At 36.8% G+C, this 23,949-nt stretch overlaps 1 protein-coding gene across 1 annotated transcript in view; it reads left to right on the top strand.

Annotated features, from left to right (window-relative positions):
* The first annotated feature begins 1,173 nt into the window (after positions 1 to 1,173).
* LOC113057383 (gastrula zinc finger protein XlCGF7.1-like) overlaps positions 1,174 to 23,949 on the top strand; it is a 51,385-nt gene continuing 28,609 nt past the window's right edge. The window contains exons 1-4 of the mRNA XM_026224768.1: positions 1,174 to 1,369; positions 1,582 to 1,719; positions 9,486 to 9,986; positions 12,468 to 12,968. Coding sequence (XP_026080553.1) covers positions 1,635 to 1,719; positions 9,486 to 9,986; positions 12,468 to 12,968 — 1,087 coding nt within the window. The 5' untranslated portion in view covers positions 1,174 to 1,369; positions 1,582 to 1,634. The remainder of the gene's footprint in view (positions 1,370 to 1,581; positions 1,720 to 9,485; positions 9,987 to 12,467; positions 12,969 to 23,949) is intronic.

A 23,949-nucleotide genomic window follows, 5' to 3' on the forward strand; every position in this document is an offset into this window, starting at 1 on the left:
GCAGAAAGGCTTGCCAGGCATTTCGAGGGGAGTTCCCTGATAAAAATCTCACTTTGGGGGCCAAAATACTGTACACATTATTGGGGACGCTTCAACCGGCGGCGCGGACATGAAAAACAGCCTGTCGCATCAGTGAAAATGTAGCCCAGTTTCACAGAAAAAATTTAGACTTGGAAACATTGTGATGGATAGTAATGTCTATATGGACATGAGCTCTGTCATGGTGCGACCACAACAGCTTGACGTTGTCTAATTTGGCACGGTCTCTCTGCTTTACTAATAGTACTACGGCTTTCCTCTGTGTATACATATCCTTACAAGTACAATTTTAGCTGGATTATTTGTGTCCCCTTAAAAAATTGCTTTTGAGAAATTTTGTTTATTGTCCCCTGAACTGTTAGATGAAATTTATGCCCCTGCTTCACCACAATGGCATGAAACTTGGTTGCTGCACTGCTGATCATGGTTACGAGTATCAATACATAGCCCCTTTTAAATCAAACCATGAATGCGCAATTATCCCAGATAACTTAATCCAGCCATACTATTCATCAACAGGAAGTCAAGTCAATTCATCTTTATTTAAATAGCACTTTAAACAAAATACATTGCATCAAAGCAACTGAACAACATTCATTAGGAGAACAGTGTGTCAATAAATCAAATGATAGTTAAAGGCAGTTCATCATTGAATTCAGTGATGTCATCTCTGTTCAGTTTAAATAGTGTCTGTGCATTTAAAAAAAAAAAAAAAAAAGTGTCTGTGCATTTATTTGCAATCAAGTCAACGATATCGCTGTACATGAAGTGACCCCAACTAAGCAAGCCAGAGGCGACAGCAGCAAGGATCCGAAACTCCATCTGTGACAGAATGGAGAGAAAAACCTTGGGAGTATGCTAATATGTATTTTATTTAAAAACCTTGTTTGTTGTGTAATAGTTAAAATGAGATTTTTGCTATTTAAAAAAAAACCAGAATAAAGATTAATAGAAATTGTTATTGAAGAAAACAAAGGCTACAGACACCAGTTATAAATGCTTGCTGCACCCAAACATTTTAGATGTGCTACACACCCTTTATGCACAGTCATTTTCAACACTTGTTTATTTATATACACTTCTATGGACTTTTAGCGCGTAGATAGGATTTTTATTTTGGTGTAGACGTGTGACGTCACCGCTTTGCGCCGCGATCCTTAGTTTGTGATTCGGTTGAGCAAATGTTTTTTTGTTTAATTATTTAGTGATTAATACAATGCTAACTGTTTTGTTCGTTTCATAGAATAAACTGTTATTAAATGTAAGACCAGAATGCCTTAGCTATTAATGAACGTTATATTTGTAAATACAACAACACTTATCATAACAGGTGCGTCTCATTTCAGTTTGTCTGAAGTAAATATTAAGGGTTTCTATATTTTGTGCCCTTCCATTAATTTATAGTTACAGTTTTGAGTGTTTAAGGCTAATCGGGGCCATTGAATAACACTCAACAGGGACCTGATTGAGATAGGGATTTTATCAGTTAATTTTTCTAATTTTATAACGCTAACGTTACATGACAAATTGTCTAAACACAAGGGAAAACTCCTGGAGATGCGACTGAGCTCTCCATGTGACACAGCATTATAAAAATGGCGCTTATTAAAGAGGAGAGTGAAGACGTGAAGATTGAAGCAGCAGTCCGAGTGAAACATGAAGATATCGAGAGACAAACAGGTTAGTTTAACATGATCAACCATCCTAGTTTTTAGTGTTAAGAAATACATAAATTAAAAAAAAATCATACATTTTTAAATGGCATGGATGATTGAGCAACATTTTGTAGTTTCAACATAATTTATTTTTTCAGACAATCTTCCTAAAATACATAAAGTATTAGCTTTATACAAAGTGACCCACATTAATTTTCGTTAAAACATTTTTTTAACCATTAAAATTTTGTAAAATCAAACTTTTTTTTAAATATTTATTTATTTTTTTATACAAAAAATGCAATTCTGCATAATCAGCTTTGTTCATTCAGTAGACAGCGCAAGAATGCTGAATGCAAATAACTTTAATTTGTTTGTTTACGATCTTGGGTACTTTATTTATTGTTGAATATTGTTTTCTCTGTGTACAAAATGTATTGTAGCTTTGTAAAATTACAGTTGAAGCACTGACGTCACATGGACTATTTTACCAATGTCCTTGGTACATTTCTATGCGTTGATCGTGGGGATATCTTGCTCTCTATGGAGGGTCAGATCAGCTCTCAGATTTAATCAAAAATATCTTCATTTGTGTTCTGAAGATGATCGAAGCACTTACGGTTTTGGAACAATATGAGGGTAATGCGATTACAATTTTTACCTTCTCTTTGGATTGTTACAAGTTAGGGTTGTGCCGATAGACGATAGGATCGTGTATCGACGATAGTCAGAGATATCGACATAAGCAGATTTCTCTGTCAATAATCAAGACGATATTAGGCTCATTTTCCTATAAATGTATTGGATTATAATAATAACTATTATTTTTATTTTAATTAGGCTGATTATTATAATTCGGCTATCAAACTGCCCAGCAATTTCACTTCAGCACTGCATTTCTCTCTCACACACCCACACTCAGCGAGCGCAGGGGGATTAGAGCTTGTAGTCGCTTAAATTGTCTGCTTTGACTCGGATAACTCGTTAAATCCATGAAATTAAAGGGATAGAAAACAAGGAGTTGGTGTCCCATGGCTGCTACACGATAACGATAAGATTAACTTATTCATGCCTTACAAATAAAGTAAAGACAAAATAATAACAAAGCGACAGAGCGAACTTTTCATCGTCCTTCTCTTTAAAGACTGATCACTTAACGTATAACGCACACTATGTGGTGGCATAGAAGGACTACGTGAGAACCACTGTGGATAAGTTCGCTCTGCCACCTTTTTATTATTTTCATGCACACCGCACTATAATGTGAAGCATGCAAAATACAGAGTTTTGGCCGTTACAAAGTCTCCATCCACAAACAGATGTACATCGTCTGCAGATAGATATTTCATTGCACTTTAACAAGTAATCCGGTCTATACATGTGCAATATTTTAAACGAGCCCTCACCATCTGATTGTAATGCCACAGTTATGTTAGAATGCATCTCTTTCTTGTTTCTGTGGCGGTGCGTTGGTCTCGTCATGAGGCACGGTCCCGAGTGCTGTATGACAAATGCATCAGTACAATTGAACTTTACTAATAATATATGAACTTAGCTGTTTTGAATACTTTATATTTAACATGTTCGTTTATGTCCAATATTAGTGTTCAACTGCTGGGCTTTAAATGAAATCGACTATTGATTTTCACTGTTGACTGATTTTGCAGAACATTTAGACTGATAACTTCTGTGCGCAGATGCGGCAGATTTGTCACCGGATGCGCGATATGACATTTGCACCCGACAATATATGAACTAGCCATTTAAAATACAGTATTTTTATATTTAACATTAGTTTATCAGTATGTTTGAAAGTATATTTTTTCGATTACTGGTGATTCCATAGGCTCTCTCTCGCGCACCTGCTCGGTTTAAAACACCAAATAGTTATGCTATGACGAGAACAAAGAGTTTTCTTTTGCTCCACCCATGCACGATAATATTGTGTATCGTCAAATCTCATGGGCTGACGATATGACGATCTGAAAAATGACCATATCGCCCAACACTATTACAAGCTCTAGGTGCATAAAGAAGATCTGTAAAGTTGCAAAGACTAAAGTCTCAAATCCAAAGAGATATTCTTTATAAAAGTTAAGACTTGTCTACCCCCCCTAAAACGGCTCATTCTAACACGCCCCCATGTCTACGTCACTATGTGGGAAGATTTGCATAACGTTGCCCAAATGTTCAGGCAAAGAAAGAAGGTGTTACTTTTATTTCTTTCTGTTTCCGCTGCTGCCATGTCGTGGAGTTGCTGTGTGTTTCGTTGTGAAAGTGAAACTACTAGTTTGGTCTTCCAAAAGAGGATACGACTAAAATCAGTGGTTAAGTTGTATTTCAGCACTGTCACAGAACAGTCCAACCCAAATATTCAGATGTGTGCTACTCATTTTATGGAGGATGAGGACTGTTTCCTGAACCAGTAGCCTGCAATGCGTCTGTGGCACAATGACTGTTTCTATAAAGTTGAGCAGTTCAAACATTTCAAGGACAGTCTGGCACTTCTGACTCACAGCCTTTAGGTACAGTACATTATTTATATTTAAAATATTTGTCAATGATGATTCAAGCGCTAAAGCACTGTAGAGTAGACTTGTTTGTTGTTTCTCAGATCACAAATTAGGGCTGTGCGATATGGACAAAAGAAAAAAACTATCGCGATTTCTTTGATCAATTTTGCGATTTCTATTTTAATCATCGAGCTCAATGTAGCGGTGCCTCAGGTGTTGAAATAGATTTGTTATACATTTATAGAGGTTCACATTAGGGCTAGTAGTGTAGGGGAATTTAGTTAAAACCCAACGACCAGATATTTGGCAATGAAGACCAGGAGTCAGAGATTAGTTAAATTAATAATAATAATTTTACTTGTAGAAAATAGTTTGCAGTTTCATCAGCAGAAGTCAGCTTCAATACACTCAACGGAGTTCGTAGGCCGCCCCCTGTACAACTCAAAATCAACCCCAGTTATACCCTGACAGAGGATACTAATTGCGTCAATACATACAAAATTCTGATTGGTTCCAAAACCTAGATAAACTCTCCAAAGACGTAGATCTGATACGCTGGACACTGGCAGTTGATCGTTTGTCCTGGGACTGTCTGAGCTTCTCCCTGTACAGACAGATACTAACACACGTACACAGAGAACTTATCTAAAATTCAGGGCTTTCTAGCACTGGCGAGTGTCTTATCATTACGGTTGGATACACACACATAATATGTGGACATTAATCTTGAGGAAAAGAAATACAGGGTAGAACAGGATTCTTTAATATCTCATAAGCGCACATAAGGTTACAAATTTCACTCTTGCCATAACATGATTAATAGTCAAACAAAAAATTGTGTAATAATATAATATAATATCAGTATGAAGGATATGGCAACTCAGCATCCACTCCTTCAGTAGGTAATGGCATATGCTTAAATAAAAAAATGTATTATGCATTTAGCAGACGCTTTTATCCAAAGCGACTTACAGTGCATTCAGGCTATCAATTTTTACCTATCATGTGTTCCCGGGGAATCGAAAACCCCCAACCTTGATAGCGCATTCATTGCTCTACCAATTGAGCTACAGGAACAGGAATGTCTAATGTTTTCATTGGAAACTCCCCACCAGGTACAACATTCTTATTGCTTGCATTTGTTTTTAAGCCCATAAATAATAATGTACTTGTTATAATAAATTTATATTGTAATGTACTCATATTAATATATAAAAAAAATCTTAACATTGATGGTAGGTTATCATTCCACAAATTAATGCACTCTCTACTTTTTACAAATAAAATAAAGAGTTCTAAACTACTGTGCTGTCTTTCGTATCTTACGCACACACACGTGCACAGTCACTCACACAGATCACCCTTTGCATGCAGTCATACAAATAAACACTTGATGAATTACAATGTTCTGAGAATAGAATATTGAAGTGGAGATAGCTAAACTGCAAGCTAACAGGTGTTTTGGGGATAACCTCTCTTCATATCAGGCAACTCCGGTTTTGTTCCTTTGCGGCCAGATTAAACCTTTTTGTAGTCTATATATTAAGCTCTATTCATTATTTTTAAGAAACCTTGCACTTTTCTACTTGGTTTTAAACTGTGTTCTTGCGTTCAAATTAAGCACTGTCCACTGCTGTGCATGTATCAATACAGGGCCAGCTGTATCGATATTCGTATGATCAAATCTCTGTGACGATATATCGTCGTATCAAAATGTTGAACACAGCCCTAGTTCACTCGTACTCCATCTGCAGTGCGTATACAGTATGTGTATGCAGTGCAGAAGCAGCAGCGAGAGCGCATTATTGTAACGTGAAGGTGCATTAAAATAATGCGCGAGTGTGAATCTTTCCGCTCACACGCAGATTTCCTTTGCTCGGTCACAAAACCAGACATGCTGCTCTCGCCTGGAGAGAGTGCACGCACTTAAAACATGTCTCTCATCTCGCTCAAACTGTATCCTCCTGTGTTAGATATGAATAATTTTAGCACTTTTCTGTTTCTAACCTTCTCCGTTCACATCTTTCACATCTTTTACTGCGTGCAGTGTGAACGCTCTGATCTGTTAACATGGGCTCGGAAAAAAATACGCACCACAGACGGAGTGTGTGAACCTGGAGTAACGTAGGCATATGCCCAGTCTGTTCTGTCCTCATGCTCCATTTTGGCGTGCTGCATTCTTATTGGACCAGATAGGATCATACAGTATTGGATAGCATACTGTGGGAGGTCGGGCAGCGGAAAATCATGCTATAAACCGATTTAGAAATCGCGCACGCTCAAATTGTGATTTTTTTTTTTTGTTGATAATTTTGATTAATCGCACAGCCTTAATGCAAATGCAAACATTGTTTACGCAGCACAATACGCAACGCAGCACGTAAAAGGACAGCAAAAGTCATTATAATCCGTAATTAATCCACAATCCACAAATTACTTAAGTTATTTGGTTTATAAACGTGCCTTACACTCCCTCTGATGCAAGATAAACCAATATCCTGAGATACATTGACTGAACTGCTAAAAGAGAACTGATGATGGGATGTGCACGAGCAGAGCAGCTGTACTAAGTCTCGTGCTGCTGGCCTGAGAGACGGCACATGTTAAGGGGCGTAACATTTTCCCGACACGCTTGAGGCATTCAGCCAATCACAACAGGCCAATCAGAGCACATCTCGCTTTTTCAGATCGATTAACCTTTTAAAAATCTACATGTTTCAGAAGGTATGGAAGCAGCATCATATGAGCCCTTTACAATAAAAAAAAAAGTATCAGCTCAATACAGAATAAGGGTGTGACAAGATACTTATTCCACGAGACGAGACACGAGACAGGATTTATGAGATGAGACAAGATTTTAACACAAAATCCAAAAAATGTAGGAGCAGTTTGAAATTAACTTGTACATTATTAAAATAAACAGCCATTTTAATAAATTTCATGTAGTAATGTAGTAAACAACATGTAAACACTGCAAAATGTTTTGCCACAAACTCAACTGACAGCAACGTCTTCACACCCTTGGACAAGTGTGACGTCATATACCTCTGTAAATAATTACAATTTAAATTCATGTCTCACACACAAATACGTTCACCTCAAACAGAAATCATGACGGAAGATCCTGTGATAGCCACTTTGCAGGGCACTTACGGTCGAATAGAATAAACGTCTGAAGCGATAAGAGAAACATACAAAATGTGCAGAGCAGGGGGCGCGAGGACTGGAATTGAGAACCGCTGCCCTACACTGCTCAAAACTCATGTTTGAATCATCAATGGAAAATCCTTTACATACTGTATGTAAATGTACTTAGACTGTGAGTCAGAACAGTCGGTATTTTATACTTCTTTCCCAGGATCAGAAAACAGTTCTTCATAAAATGTGCTGCACACACTCAAATATTTGGGTTGAACTGTTCTGGAACAGTGCTGTTAATACAAATTAACCACTGATTTCTAGTTATATCCTCTTTTGGAAGGTTAAACAAAGTAGTTTCATTTTCTCAACGAAACAGCGATTCCACAGTATGGCGCTGGCAGCAACAGTGAGGATAAAAGTTTGCCCCTTCTTTTTTTGCGTGAACATTTGGGCCGCGTTATGCAAATCTTCCCACATTGTGACGTAGACACGTAGGTTTTTTTTATTCGAGGTGTTTTAAGAGGGAATGGTCAAGTCTTAACTTGTATTTTTTTAATTTATTTTTTTTATTATGCAAACAGACTATTACAATATTTACAAAAAACTAATTAAATGCAAAAAACAAATTCACAGACCAACATAACATACATATCAGTATGATTTGTGTGTGTGCGTGTGTGTGTGTTAGTGTAAATGGGTGAGGGAGTAGAAATATATGAATAAAGGGGGCTGTAGGGAAGTACAACAGACTTAACCAGAATTTTTTTGTTTTATATATACACACATAACAATAGCAACAGTACTAATAATATAATAATAATAATTATAAATACAATTAATAAGAATAGACAAATGGTAATAATAGTATTAGCAGTCGTAGTAATGATAAAAATATATTAACAAATATTTCTTCCAGAATGAGGGGGAGGTTAAAGGATCAGGAAAAGGACAAATAAAATAGTAGTAGGAGTCTTAACTTTTATAAAGAATATCTGTTTGGGTTTGAGACTTTAGTCTTGGCAACTTTACAGATGATCTTTATGCACCAAGAGCTTGTGGCACTTCAAATAGAAAGGAAAAATTTGAATCCCATCACATGATCCCCTTTAATCAAGCTGTAAAGTGAAACACCAGGCTTTTGGTTCCCTCAGCAGGTCTTTGTTTTAATACATATACCGTATTTTTAGGACTATAAGTCGCACCTGAGTATAAGTCGCGTCAGTCCAAAAGTACATCATGACGAGGAAAAAACATATATAAGTTGCACTGGACTATAAGTTGCATTTATATAGAACCAAGAACCAAGAGAAAACATGACCGTCTACAGCCGCGAGAGGGCAGGAGAACTGAGCAGCATCTCTGGCAGCATAGAGTGCCCGCTCGCGGCTGTAGACGGTCATGTTTTCTCTTGGTTCATTTCTCTCGGTTCATTTCAAATTAATTTTGATAAGTCGCAACTGACTATAAATCGCAGGACCAGCCAAACTATGAAAAAAAGTGCGACTTATAGTCCGGCAAATACGCTACTTTAATTTATGTTCTTTTTAGGTATAGGTATTTTACATTAAGTATTTTAACAGTGTTGTTTAATACAATCGTGTAATTTTTTGGTTTTGATATTTTACAGTTATTATTGCCTCATTGTTAGTTTATATATAAATAGTCATACTTAATGTATACTATTTGTGATCTTCCAGTAAGATGGAAGCATGACAGCAGCTTGCAGAGGCTCTTCCAGACCCAGAAGGTGCTATTTCTGTGTTTTTAGACAGTTCTGTGGACTTTATAGTTATCCTTGGTGTGAATGGGCCTTTAGCCTTGGATTATTGTTAACTTCTTTATGGGCAATGGTTGCTTATAGAATAAAGCTCAAATTAAAACCATTGGAAAAAAAACCTTAAAGCCGCGTTTCCACCACAGGAACTTTACCCAGGAACTAGGGACTTTAGGCCGGTACTCTGTGTGTACCCTCTTAAAGAAAGTGAAGAGTTAACATTGAGAAGAGGTTCTGAGATTGCTGGATGTGTATAGGATCTTGCATACATGCATGTGGTTTTGATTATTATTTTTATGTCTGTTGCTTTGTGTCATAAACTGGTGTTAACTTGTATTTTATTGTCTTTTTTTTTCAATTCAGACCCAATGGCTTTGAAAAAGGAAAGCCAAGAACTGAATAAAATGGAAGAGAATCAGTATGACAGAGATCAGGATTTTATAACTGGAGAAAAATCCACACAAAATGAAAAGACTTCCCCACAAAAAAGAGCTCAAAAGACTGAATCTACCAGTTGTTTCACATGCTGTCATTGTGAAAAGACTTACACTCAAAAACAAAACCTTGAAGTCCACATGAGAATTCACAATGGAGAAAAGCCTTTCACCTGCCAACAGTGTGGAAAGAGTTTCATTCAAAAACAATACCTTAAAATCCACATGAGGGTTCACACTGGTTATAAACCTTATACTTGCACTCAGTGTGAACAGAGTTTTACACAAAAAGGAAACCTTAATGCCCACATGAGAGGTCACACTGGAGAGAGTCCTTACACCTGTGGACTGTGTGAGAAGAGCTTTTCACGAAAAGAACGTCTTAAGACTCACATGCGAATTCACACTGGAGAGAAGCCGTTCATATGTGGTCAGTGTGGAAAGAGTTTCAGATGTAAAGAAAAGCTTAATTGCCACATGAGGATTCACTAGAGAGAGGACCGTTGTATATGTCATCAGTGTGGAAAGAGTTTTCCCGACAGGAACCACCTTAGAAATCATGTACAGTAGGTGGCCAGCCTATCAGGGCCTTACCGCCGCGCATACCGCCAGAGCCGCAGCGGTAACTGTAATTCAGTCGCGTGTTAAAATCATTCGCGAAAATACCGCCAGGTGGCGCAAAGGGACTGATTGCGAAATGACTTTAATTGTAAAATGAGATAAAAGGAAGTAAAACAACAATAACATTATGGTATAACATTGTAACATTTAGAAAAAAAACATAAAAAATTTACAATTTGTTAATTTTTAAAATGTAGGATAGTGTTAGGCTACAGTCTACTAAACCAAAATTAAAAGAAGACCTTTACACAAAGGATCATATGCATGCTATTTTAATAAACAGTACATAAATATAAGGCCTGTGTGTGTGTGTGTGTGTGTGTGTATATATGTATATCTATATATATATATATATATATATATATATATATATATATATATATATATATATATATATTAGCTTAATGTTTTAATTTCATTTTCATTTTGGTTCTTGGTTTTAAAAAAATCTTCAGGTTCCACATGCAGAGCGAAATGGGAACGGTTCAGCATTTAGCAATAGTTAGTATTAACTCTGTTATTATTCTTGATTTTTGAAACTACCAGCATCTTTGAATTATGCCTTATGTGTGACCAAAAATTAAGTATAATTTGTTTCAGCGGTTTGATTGCTGGTGCCTCACGCAAATATTCACTGGAAACAGCAGTCGTTCACCAGACATTCGGCGCAAGCACTTTGACATATTGTTAATTATGTGTTATTTTTTCATCGATACTGAAACACACACAGCCTATTTACCTCATGAAAAATAGTTAAGCTTCAAATGGGCAACATCACAAACATGGAAATGTTTGATTTCTCTCAATTGAGAAAGCCTTAACCTTACCTTATGCTTAGCTTTAAATTATTATAATTATTATTATTATTATTATTTTTATTTTTATTATTATTACTAAGCTTATATTATTATATACTGCAATTATATTTATCCATTAGAATTATATATTTTTAATTATTGTTTTTTTCTGATAAATTTGTTAAATTTAAAGGAATTGTTGTAAAATATTTTCTTATAGCCTATTTTCTTCCTCTCACAAACTGATTTTTTTTTTAGCGTGTTTTAAAAAAAAACATGCAGCAAACGAAAATAAGTAATTGATCCGTTAAAATGAAACATATACACCATTTATTCGGATCATTTTCAAAATATTACTGTTATTGTGTCATGAACTGTAATTTTAAAAGTATTTCAGTCGCGAATGTAGTTGTTTAAAACTCAAATCTGTGGTTTATTTATAAAGACAGAGCTTATTTAAAAATGTGTTTCACCAATTTCGGAGACGGTGAGCTTCACGCGATCAGCAGTAGCTCAGTAATCATGTATCCGCCGAGAGCAGCCTCACCTTGGCTAGACCTTCTGATGTGTGCCGCTGGCAGTGGTACTTGATATCCTATTTCGTTTTATTGTAAATATACAGAGAGGAAAATTGCACTAGTCAAGGCGAGCTGACTGAAGTTATCAAGTAGCTGCTGTTTGCAGAATTACCGGATTTGCGTCGTCGTGGACATCACACTCCTGAGTCGAATGAGCAAAGTCTGAACTACCGAGGATGCATCTCCAAAAACGCGTACTACAGTATTGAGAAACGCGCGCAAACCTACGTCACCAGTCTATTTGCTTAATTTTCCCGGTACTTTAGACCATGGTGGAAACGCAGAAAGTAACAGGTCTGGGGGAAAATAGTTCCTGGTACAAATGTTCCGGTTATTTTGGTGTAAACGCGGCATAAGATAACCTCTAGAAATAAACAAACACGCACACGACTTAAGCATGCAGAATAATGCAAATTAGATTATTTATTTATTTTTTGTAATTGAGACTTTGAACAGTTAGATAATTGTGGCATCCGTAATTGCGATCACGATTAGAAATTTGATTAATTGTGCAAACTTAAGATAATTATTTTTAAGCACAGTATTTCTGCTACAATGGGGCTTAATTTCTAAATGAAAACTAAACTACAAAACTGAACATAGTTGAGAGTATTAACTTTTTCCTATTATTTTAGACCTATCTGGTAGATATGGGATTTGTCTATAATAAAACAATTTTTCAGGGTCCAGTGATAAGGGGTTTGATAGCTGCCAGGTTTTATTTTTTATTTTATTAAAAAAAATTGTCTTTAAGAAAGTGAACAGTTAACATTGAGAAGAGGTTCTGAGATTGCTGGATGTTGTATAGGATCTTGCATGCATGCATGTGGTTTTGATTATTATTTTTATGTCTGTTGCTTTGTGTCATTATCTGGTGTTAACTTGTATTTTATTGTCTTTTTTTTTTCAATTCAGACCCAATGGCTTTGAAAAAGGAAAGCCAAGAACTGAATAAAATGGAAGAGAATCAGTATGACAGAGATCAGGATTTTATAACTGGAGAAAAATCCACACAAAATGAAAAGACTTCCCCACAAAAAAGAGCTCAAAAGACTGAATCTACCAGTTGTTTCACATGCCGTCTTTGTGGAAAGACTTTCAGTCCAAAACAAAACCTTGATGTCCACATGAGAATTCACAATGGAGAAAAGCCTTTCACCTGCCAACAGTGTGGAAAGAGTTTCACTCAAAAACAAAACCTTAAAGTCCACATGAGGGTTCACACTGGTGATAAACCTTATACTTGCACTCAGTGTGGACAGAGTTTTACACAAAAAGGAAACCTTAATACCCACATGAGAGGTCACACTGGAGAGAGTCCTTACACCTGTGGACTGTGTGAGAAGAGCTTGTCACGAAAAGAAAGTCTTAAGACTCACATGCGAATTCACACTGGAGAGAAGCCGTTCATATGTGGTCAGTGTGGAAAGAGTTTCAGATGTAAAGAAAAGCTTAACTGCCACATGAGGATTCACTAGAGAGAGAACAGTTTTATGTCATCAATGAGGAAACATATACACGACTCATATATTTTTTTCCCTCTGACAAACTGAATTTATTTTTTAGCGTGTTTAAAAAATAAAGGAAACATTCAACAAATGAAAATAGGCAAAAATAATTAATCCGTTAAAATTTGTTACTCTTGGTTAAGAGTAATTATAATTATTGTACTTCAGAACAGAGCATGGGACTAATCTAGGTTACCCAGGTTTTTTCTTTTCTTTCTCATTGCATCTGAAAATGACTTTGTTCATTACTTTCACTTCACGTGCTCTGGCGCAGATCAGCCTCCCGCAATGCTCAGCTGTGGACGATTTAAAAATGTTTGATATAAAGCAGTGGTTCTCAACCCGCGGCCCTTCACAAATTCAAATGCGGCCCGCACCACATGCTGAATAAAAAAAAATAAAAAAAACTTTTTTATAAAAAAAAAACAGTTTGTAAATTTGTATTTTTTACATGAATTAAAATAAAATATTATGCTACTAATGAAATATAAGCTATATTCTAATGTTTTTATGTGAATTTGCTTCTTCATATATTATTTTCAGACATGAGCACTGGCATAAGCATTTAACGAACACATACAAGTGCGCACTTTGGCAGAATTCAATTCAAATAGTCATCAACAGCCATTAGGTAAATTGCCTTTAAGGTAAAATTGCGCATCAGAATGGACAAAATAGTTTTTTAAGTGAGAAAAAAATGAAATTTAAAAAATACCAGCAAATGAACATGTACAAACTGTGAATAGTCGCAGTATCAGTATTGAAGGAGAAGTTCTGGATTTTCATTTTTTTTGCCCTGCAACTCGCTTGAAGAAGTTCAGGCAAATAGAAACACCACACACTAGCAATCCTTGATTGAAGAAATGTGGCAAAACATCTCTGGAGAGAACATTCAAAAATGCTTTCCATATTTGGATCAAATCGGCGTGACCGATTATCGGCGCCGATATTAAGCATTTTTATTGTTATCGGCATCGGCCATTTTCGAAACCGATTTGCCAATAAAACCATTTTATTTTGAAATGCGCAATCTGGCAATGATCCAGCCACCTCAGTCAGAGCGCACTGCTCTGTGGCCTAGACTAAGTCCCGCCCATCGTCCGTCCGTCGATTTGTTGGGAGTCACGAGCCTGGCCAATCAATATGGCTGGAGCGGCTGGAAAATGTTCATCTCTCACACCGAAAGCACGGGAGCTGCTTCAGTGATCATCATCACACATCAATAAGTTCTCTCTAAAATCTCTCGAAGGTAAGAATGCAGTAAACGTTCCTGAAGTTGCAATAAATCCCTACACTGAAGTTGCAAAACACCTAAATATCAATTTATGATGACAAGCCCCGTTCAGTTATTATCCTGTGAATTCCCGGTCAATGTCCGTCATTGCAGTGATATGCTTTAACGGATCATCACATCAGTGCTGAGATAGTGAAACTAAAACCTACTTCTCTCACCATTCGGCCAACTTAATGTTATATTGTGAATAGATTATCAACACGAATGAATTCACTCACGTCTGCCGTGTTTTTTTTTTTGTGTGTTGTTCACATAGCTTCACTGAACAGCGTCCGTTCCGTTAGGGCTCTTAGTCAAAACAATTGTGCATATTTGGGGAAATATTGCTTTATTCTAACATGATTGCAAAATAATTTATCATACAGATTCGGAATAACCATTATGCAATTTTGAAGAGCTGAAAGGGCATCAAGCGCGAGCTCTGATGCCCTGACGCGAGGCGAGATCCCTATTCCTGATTTAGTTATCTCTGCGGCCGAGCTCTCTCATTTGACTAATAACCCTATGCTAATAAAGGAAATTGTCAATAATGTCACATTGCACGTTTCTGGATGACGCTGTCCTGTATACTTCCTAGTTTGTATCGCTGTGATAAACAGTCAAACAAACATTTAACACATAAAAAAAAAAAAAAACACTATTACAATATGGGTTGTGTGTAGGGCTGCACGATATTGGGAAAAAACGACATTGCATATTTTATTTTTCTGCGATATATCCCAGACAGCAACATAGTGTTGGCCCAGATCCGGCCCACATCTGGCCCTCATGAAATCCATGTGGGTCAGACCTGGGCCAAAACTGCTTGCTGTCTGGGATATTGCAATATTTTTTCTGACAAACAAAAATTGGGTGAGCACACTTACGTTCTCATTTTAAATGATTTAAACATCGACACCAACTTGTCAATTGATTAATATGCGCGAGGGAGAGAGAACAAGACAGCGCTCGTGTTGTTTGAAGATGGATCGCTCTCTCTCTGTATCTCTCACACGCGCTCTCTATCTGTCTCTCTCTCTCTCTGTCTCGCGCTCTCTCTCTCTCTCTCTCTGCCCTGTTAAACTTGCATGTGTTTTTCAGTCCTGTCAATGATAAACTTTCACTCTATGATGGTTAAGATGTGCAATTAATCCGCGAATCACATTCGGATTAACTAAAAAAGCACACACACACACACACACCCTTACGAAAAATAACCATGGTTTTATTATAGTAAAACTGTAGAAACCCATGGTTTTTTGGCGTGTTGACTACCATTTGTATAACCACAGATTTACTACAAAAACCATGGTTATACTATGGTTAATTTAGCAAAACCATGGTTAATTTGTGGTTACCATGGATTAACTATAGTAACCATGGTTTTTTGGTTTTATTTGTAGTAAAACCATGGTTAATTTTCGTACGTATATATTTTATATATATAAATTTTTCAGAAATGTTGTGCATCAGGTCATGCAAGCCTGCATCTTAAAGCTAGGTAGGCGTGACTTAAAAATCGTCATTGGAGAGTGTGTTCCGAGGCTCTGAGCCATAGACAGTAAAAGAAATGGACACAGCGACCCCATTGGAACTCAATTGAGACAAATGAAGCCCAGTTTTAGCGTTTTTTAGCGCTTCCGTTTCTGACGCGCAGACTCAAACGAAGCTTGACGACATCAGCAACCTGTCTGACAGATGTAAATCTTCTAAGTGGCTGTGCGTGCAAACTGCCATCGTTAATCTTGCAGAGACGGCGAGCTTGAGCGGGGAGTTCTTTGTCGTGAGTGAACAGGAGTAAGTATTCTGATTAATTATTTTGTATAGTATTTTAAAATGTAACGCCAGTACGCCATATTAAGTTAATTGCCTGCGAGCTTCTCCTCCTGTCTGTACGGTAATGCGACAGAGAGACGAGTGGTTATGACGCAATCGTTAGCCTATTTTTTACAAAAACTGTTTATACGGGGCCATAATGTAACATAGAAGGTAATGGAGCCCTTTATACATTGTCGTGTATCTTTAGAAATAAATAATGGACAAACAGAGTCTTTAAACGCCTCAGATGTAAAGTAATCCGCTGTCAAAGTGACGCCAAAATGAATGGGAGTCAATGGGTATGCTAACGCAAGTGAAGTTCTGCTAAAAGATGGCAGCCCCCACCCGACTTCAACTTCCGGTCGAATTCCTTGCCCCTTGCTCTGAGCAGACGACCGCGCGGACAGGTGTGCATGGTCAGTAGGCTTCAAAAGCAAAATTGCACATGTGCAGGCCGAGTGAACAGGCTCATTGCTACTTGAACCTGTGCAATCCGTCAATAAAAGAATATAAAGACAGCGATGTGCAATAATTCTGGGCAATTGCAGAGCGGACCATCAGCCTGTGCATTCAGAAGTATAAATTGAAGAAGTCTGCATCCGCGCTGGCCGTGTACACTTCCGGATTGCTCATGCGGAAAGTATAACACAGGCGTTACAATCGCAACTTCTTTGTGCTGTTACTCCTTTCAAGCTGAATCTCACAAAATAAGCCAGCTCCCGACAGCATCAGGTGTTTTATTTATGGGGAGTAGAATTGTTTATTTCAATGAATGTAATAGATTATATATCATAATAGTTAGGCTATAATATTATAAATCAGGTTGGTTTGTATTGCTGACGTAATATGTAAATTGTATGCAACTTGCTCTTAGACCATAGTGCGGCCCGCTGGAAAAAAAGGTTGAGAACCACTAGGTTGCTGTCCCATTTTATACAGGAATTGTTCATTTAAATATAATCAAATTATATTGTTAACACAAGTTCATTTAGAACTTTTTTTACTTATAAACTCCTTGAGAATTTAAAGTTAGTTTAATAGTATTTAAATAAAATAAAAAATACGTGTTTATTCTTTAAGAAAACAAGGGAAAAAATAAGGGACAATCTGAATATTTGTTTTGCTTTACATATTTATGTAGGCTACAATTATTCAAAAAAATAAAATAAAAAATAATAAAATAATATCATTAAAAAATTGGCCTGAGTAATTTTGACCATTATAGAATTGTGACTTTAAAAATTAGTCACTTAGGTGGTAAAATACTGTGAAATTAATAATGGCACGGATTTTAGAGCATAACAACTGAAGGTTTATGAAACATTAGGCAATAAAGCATTTTTTTAAACAACGGAACTTAAATATTATTTCAACCATACAGCATGTGAATAAATAAAATGCATAGCCTACTTTTCATAACATTTCATTATTCATAAAATGCATAACGTTGGTGTTTGGATTTGTACTTCGATATAATGAGCTCCAAGTTTAAGAATAGCCCTAAACTAGTTTCTCTCTCTCTCTCTCTCTCTCTCTCTCTCTAACAGCATTAGCTCAATAAATTATGTCTTCCTTCAGGTAGAATGAATGTTTTCGTGCTTGCTAAATGTTGGGCTCATGATCAGTGGCGGAGCCAGAGGGCTAGTTGGGGGACGAAGTCCTTGCCACCCCTGTTGCCACCCCGCTGAAAACATTACACTGTTTGATTTTTACGAACATTTCTCAAATCTCCCAGTGGACGTGAATGCATCCTTACGCAGCACGCACAAGCGTGCAGCTGCTGCTACACTTTTCATTGGTTAAGCTGTAGAGCTGTAGTCAAGTCCGGCTTTGTCGAGTCCAAGTCAAGTCCAAGTCCAGGACTAGTCGAGACCGAGTCAAGACCGAGTCCAAAGAGGTTCGAGTCCAAGTCAAGTCCAAGTCCAAAAGTTTCGAGTCCAAGTCCAAGACCGAGTCCAAATGAGTGAAAAAAGGGTCCTATTCAAGACCACATACTTAACTACTGATAATGTTTGTGATGCGAGAGAAAGCATATCTCCTATTCTAAGAAAATCATTTTACATTATTATTTGTAATGATCAAAAAGCATGTGCAAAGTAACAACTCTGTAGGACAGGGGTCTCCAAACTACATCCTGGATGGCCAATGTCCTGAAAAGTTTAGCTCCAACTGGCCTTAAAACACCTGGAAGATTAGTGTGTCTAGTAAGAGCTTGATTGGGTTCAAGTGTGTATAATTAGGGTTAAAGCTAACAGGGGCGTTAAACAAGATCCTGGGCCCTATGCATAGGCAGTCCTGATGGGCCCCCATGCCCCCCACCCATGAAAATATCCAGGAAAAATAAAATATATTTCAGATTCATACTTTTCAAGGGCCCTCTCTTCCTTTGGGGCCTTGCTAATGAGTACTGGTTTTACCCCCAGTCCGACCCTGGGAGCTAAACTTGGATAAACAAACAAAGTTTGGAACTGTAAGGTCAAATAATTTTTATGTACTTTATTTTTTGTTGACATTATATCTGTGGTCAAAAATGTATATGACTATGCCTAATTGGCACAGTGCACAGACACACGCAAAGCTCGGGATATGACAAATGCACGCAGCAAGGCTAGAATGGATACGTTTAGCTCTACTGGACATGCGCACATAAATACAGCAATTTTTGTCATACTGTGCTAGTGTTTGCATATACTAGTCGAGCACTGTCGGAAACAATCGACTAGGCTACTCCAGCATGTATTAACCATAATGCATACAAAGTGTTTGCAAGTACGACGTGAATTTTAGAATTACAATATTGCGTGGAGCTGTTACTATATGACCTTATCTATGTTGCATGTAAAAATAAAATAGGCCTATGTAATGTAATAATTAGGGTTGTGCCTGAAGCCGAATACCTTATTCGGAATGGCACGGATAATGGCTTAAAAAACGAATAACGGACAAGGAATAATTCTGCCTGAATACTCGGCTGAAGCTGACAGAGTCTGGTGTTTGCTAAATAACAGGTGAGCCAGGGCATCAGCGCCAGAAGTCAATGAATGTAAACTTTATGAGTGAAAAGCGCGCAAATCAAACACCGCATTGTTGTCGCCTCTCTGTTTATCTCTCAGAAATCAGAGCGTTGCAAGAGTAATTTTACCTATAATAATACATCATAGCTACACGTTATATTATTTGTATATATTTAAAAGGCAAATATTGAAAGCTTAGGCTACCATGATACGAATGAATGGAATAAGCACAGCACGCTCACTAATCAAACAGCCGCGCTGCGCGTCTCAGTCTCTCAAAAACCAAATCAGTTCTCTCTCAAAAGTAGGCTAATAATCAACATAGATATGGATACATTGTCTACTTGTCCTACATGTTTGCATCTTTCCCAGATAGCAAATGACATGTGGCCCAGTTCTGGCCCACATCTCCCATATTCTTCTGGCCCACATACCGCGCGGAATGACGGCGATGACTCAACCTGAGTCTGGCTGACATATGTCAGCCACAACTGAACCAGATCTGGGCCACATCTCAGAAATGGTGTGGGTGACATCTGGGCCAGATTTGGCCCAGTTTTGTCTGACAGTAGTCAGCCACAACTGTACCAGATCCATGCCGCATCTCACAAATGGCATGGGTGACACCTGGCCCAGATGTCAACCATGCCATTTCTGAGATGTGGCCCAGATCCGTCCCAGTTGTGGCTGACTTCTGGGTTAGATATGGCCCATATTTACCCTTTCTAGACACAAAAGAATATGTAATTCATCCAGAATAAAGAAAACACTCATGTAGTCTAAACTGCTTTATTAAAATATAAAAATTAGACAAATAAATATACATACATGAATACAACTGCATGTATAGATATAAAACAAATACATTTACATTGTTGAAAAGTAAAAAATACAGATAAATATTTATAAATATAGTTAAATACACATTAACATTACATTTACATTTAGCAGACACTTTTATCCAAAGCAACTGACAAATGAGGACAATGGAAGCAATCAAAATCAACAAGAGAGCAATGATATACAGGTGCTGGTCATATAATTAGAATATCATCAAAAAGTTGATTTTTTTCTCTAATTCCATTCAAAAAGTGAAACTTGTATATTATATTTATTCATTACACACAGACTGATATATTTCAAATGTTTATTTCTTTTAATTTTGACGTTTTTAACTGACAGCTAAGGAAAATCCCAAATTCAGACGTGGCAGAGAGGAGTGAGTATGAGAAACATTCAGATACACAGGCTGATTCAGTCTTCTGAATTGGGAGTAGCGAACATGCATTATAAACTTTCAAATTAGAATCTGTTGGGGAGATAAAATGTGCAAGATAACGTATATGTACTAATAAAAACAAACAAAAAGCATCAAACAAAAAAAAAATGTATCTTTTACTCTCCAGTACTGAAAGCAGAACTGATAAGGGAGCCCTTGATACTGTGACACAGCTCTTTCAAATTAACATTACCTTTTTTGCAGTGGTGGTAGTTTGTATGTCCATCTATAGTTGCCATCATCTAAGGTCTTTTGAGTACTGGTATCATCTGAAGTCCTCACAAGTCCTGCAAGTCCTGTGCTGTGCAGTTTCTAATAACCCTGGCATGGACATTTGCAGAAACAGGAAGGCAAAGGGAGAATGATTAGCATAGCTGCTGTTCATATCATTTCAGGCAATGTGCACTTTTTACTATTTCATCAATGGAGTACATTGAGTACTATTTTTAATCTAGTAGCTTTAAACTGAAATATTTTTTCTAGATCCCTTAATAAACATATTATTTGTTGTCTGTTTTTGAGGAACAGACACAGTCTCTACAGAATGGACTGCATATGCCAGAGTTTAATACTTTTTAATAAAATTTAACTGGGAGGAACATCATAACTGTAATTTACACAACCATTCAAGAGTTTGGGGTCTGTAAGATATTTTATGCCTTTATAAAAAATCTCTTATGCTCACCACGGCTCCATTTATTGAATCAAATTACAGTAAAATAGTAACACTGTGACTATTACAATTCAAAAGAACTCTTTTCTATGTGAATATTATGTTAAAATGTCATTTATTCCTTTGATCAAAGCTGTATTTTCAGCATCATTACTCCAGTCTTCAGTGACACATCTTCAGAAATCATTCTAATATGATGATTTACTGCTCAAGAAACATTTCTGATTATGATCAATGTTAAAATACAGACGTGCTGAAATTCGTTGTTACATAGACTCCAAACATTTGAATGTTAGTGTTACACGCATCAAATTGTTCAAAATCATCTGTTTCAAATAAATGCAGGTCTTTTGAACTTTGTATTCATATGTGAATCCTGAAAATTAACGGTTTCCACAAAAAAAATGAAGCAGCACAAATGTTTCAATGCTGATAATAAGTTTCTTGAGCAGCAAATCAGCATTTCTGAGGGATCCATGTGACACTGAAGACTGTAGGAATGATACTGAAAATACAGCTGCACATCACAGGAATAAATTAGTTTATAATGTATTCACATAGAAAACAGCTATTTTGAATTGTACACAGAGCCAACGATATTACGTCTGCAGTTCCAGGTTTATTAGATGGAAACAAGCTGGAGCAGGTGAAATGCAAAAAATAAATAAATAAAATAACAGATTCATTGCGATATATGTTGTGAAAAAAAATGCATAGGTTACTTAACCTTTTCAGCGCTTCCTACATCTCTGTCAGCAGCTCCCTTCAGAAATATTGAAATCTTGGAAACTCCCTTCTGTTGTAGAAGGATTATTTTGTTATTCTTGAAATCGCAGAACAGTTTTATGTTTACCATAAAAGATTAAAACAACTTTAGTTTTCTGCCAATTTTCGCGCTCCTTGATAACGTGACGTCATCGATAAACAGTAAAGTGTAAATGTTAAGGTTAAATAAATTAAGCAATTTCCAATCAGCCATTGAAAGATTACCAACAAAACAGTCAAAAGCTATCATCTACAGATGAAGATTTGATTAAAAGCCCAAACTTTCATAAATAAGAGCACAATAGAGTTATCATACCTGACGATACGTCGTCTGAAAACGGTAGAAATGCTAACGGACTTTTTCGAAGACATTAAACCATTCCTATAAAGTAAATAAACAACAGAAGCGAGTCAAATACAAGTAAGAGAAGTGTCAACAACAGTTATAAGTAATATTTGTGTGATTTTATGGACTTAACTCACCTGAAAACAGTGTAATCAGCGAGAAACGCGGTGTTTCCTCGTGATATTTGCAGTGTTGCGCTCCGTTTCCATGGCAACTCCATCCGGTCCGCGCGCGGCGCACGCCCATGAAAGCACGTCACGAATTAAGTCACACGCTTACGTTACATAAATAAACATATGAATAAACATATGCCCCTTATTTTTTTTTCTGTAAGAGGGGGCGCGGCCATTTGTAAATTTAATGTGTCTGGCTTTCGGTGTCATTCCAGCTATATTAGCTGTACAAACAGCTTGTTTTGCTGTTTACTGTTGCAAACTGCTGTATCTTACCATGTTATTTTTAATGTATTGTGTTAATTATGAACGTACTGGTTTGTAGTGCAAACAGTTTTACCGTTTACTGCACTTTGTTCTTCTTGTTATTTCCCTATAACAATGACCATAAGTCTCACACATGCACACAATTGCTTGGTGGATAAAATTAGATCACTACATAATTCAAAATGTCATTCAATTATGATAGTGCTAATTTAAAATTCATCTTGTAGTTCTATAGCCCAGTGCAAAATGCCAGGCCTGCACATAATAGTGGGACAAAGTGGCACTTTTATAGTTGAAGATTTTGTATTGTTGCTTTTACGAACACTCATATATGTATGTAAGTGTGTGTGAATATATATAAATGTGTGTGTGTGTGTGTGTATAAGGTGCATCTTGAAGAAATGTGAATATCATGAAAACAGTTCATTTTTTGTAACTTTTTTTATTAAAAAGTGAAATTTTTATATATTCTAAAGAATCATAATTTTTTTTTTTTTTTGATGATTAGAGCTTAATTTAATGAATGTAATTATTGCATTTAAAAGTATAAAAAAGGAGTTAAACAAATATTATTTAATTCTTTAAAATGATTTTTAGAGAAACTTTGTCCTGTGGTGTGACAGTACAGGTGTCACAATGGAGGACTTTTTTTTTTTTTTATCACACCAAAGGACGTTTCAGCCTTTTCTGTCAATTAATGACCTTGCTATTCCAAGCTGACCTGTCATTAGTGGCAAGCAAGACACATTTGCAAAATATTCTAGGATTATGTAGCTTAACATGCACTTCTTAATAAAAAAAAAAAAAAAAATCATTTAGGGGTGTCATATTAATGCACAACAAAGCATAAAACATTTGTTGAGGTTCCAAAAAAGTTCAAAGGACATGGTGTCACACCAGAGGACATGGTACAAAAATGTAAAAAAATCAAATAACATTGCAGCTTCATAACAGGTCCGTGTGATCAAATAAATGTGTGTATGTATTTATATTACGTGTCCTGAAATATTATGGGCGTCCAGTACTCAAAATAGTTTTAGAACCACTGACTGGTAAAGTTAGGTGATCTGCCAGGACGTGTCTTCAGAAAATGGCACATCTGGTCACCTGGTATAGGCCATATCTGGCCCACATACAACAAGCCAGAACTCAACCTAAAACCGGTTTTTCACACACGGGCCAGATCTGGCCCACACACGGAAAGCCACGACTCAAAATGAAGCCGGTTTGTCCCACACGGGCCAGATCTGGCCCACACACAGCAAGCCACGACTCAAAATA

Source organism: Carassius auratus, chromosome 4, assembly GCF_003368295.1.
Source record: "Carassius auratus strain Wakin chromosome 4, ASM336829v1, whole genome shotgun sequence".
NCBI classification, from domain to species: domain Eukaryota; kingdom Metazoa; phylum Chordata; class Actinopteri; order Cypriniformes; family Cyprinidae; genus Carassius; species Carassius auratus.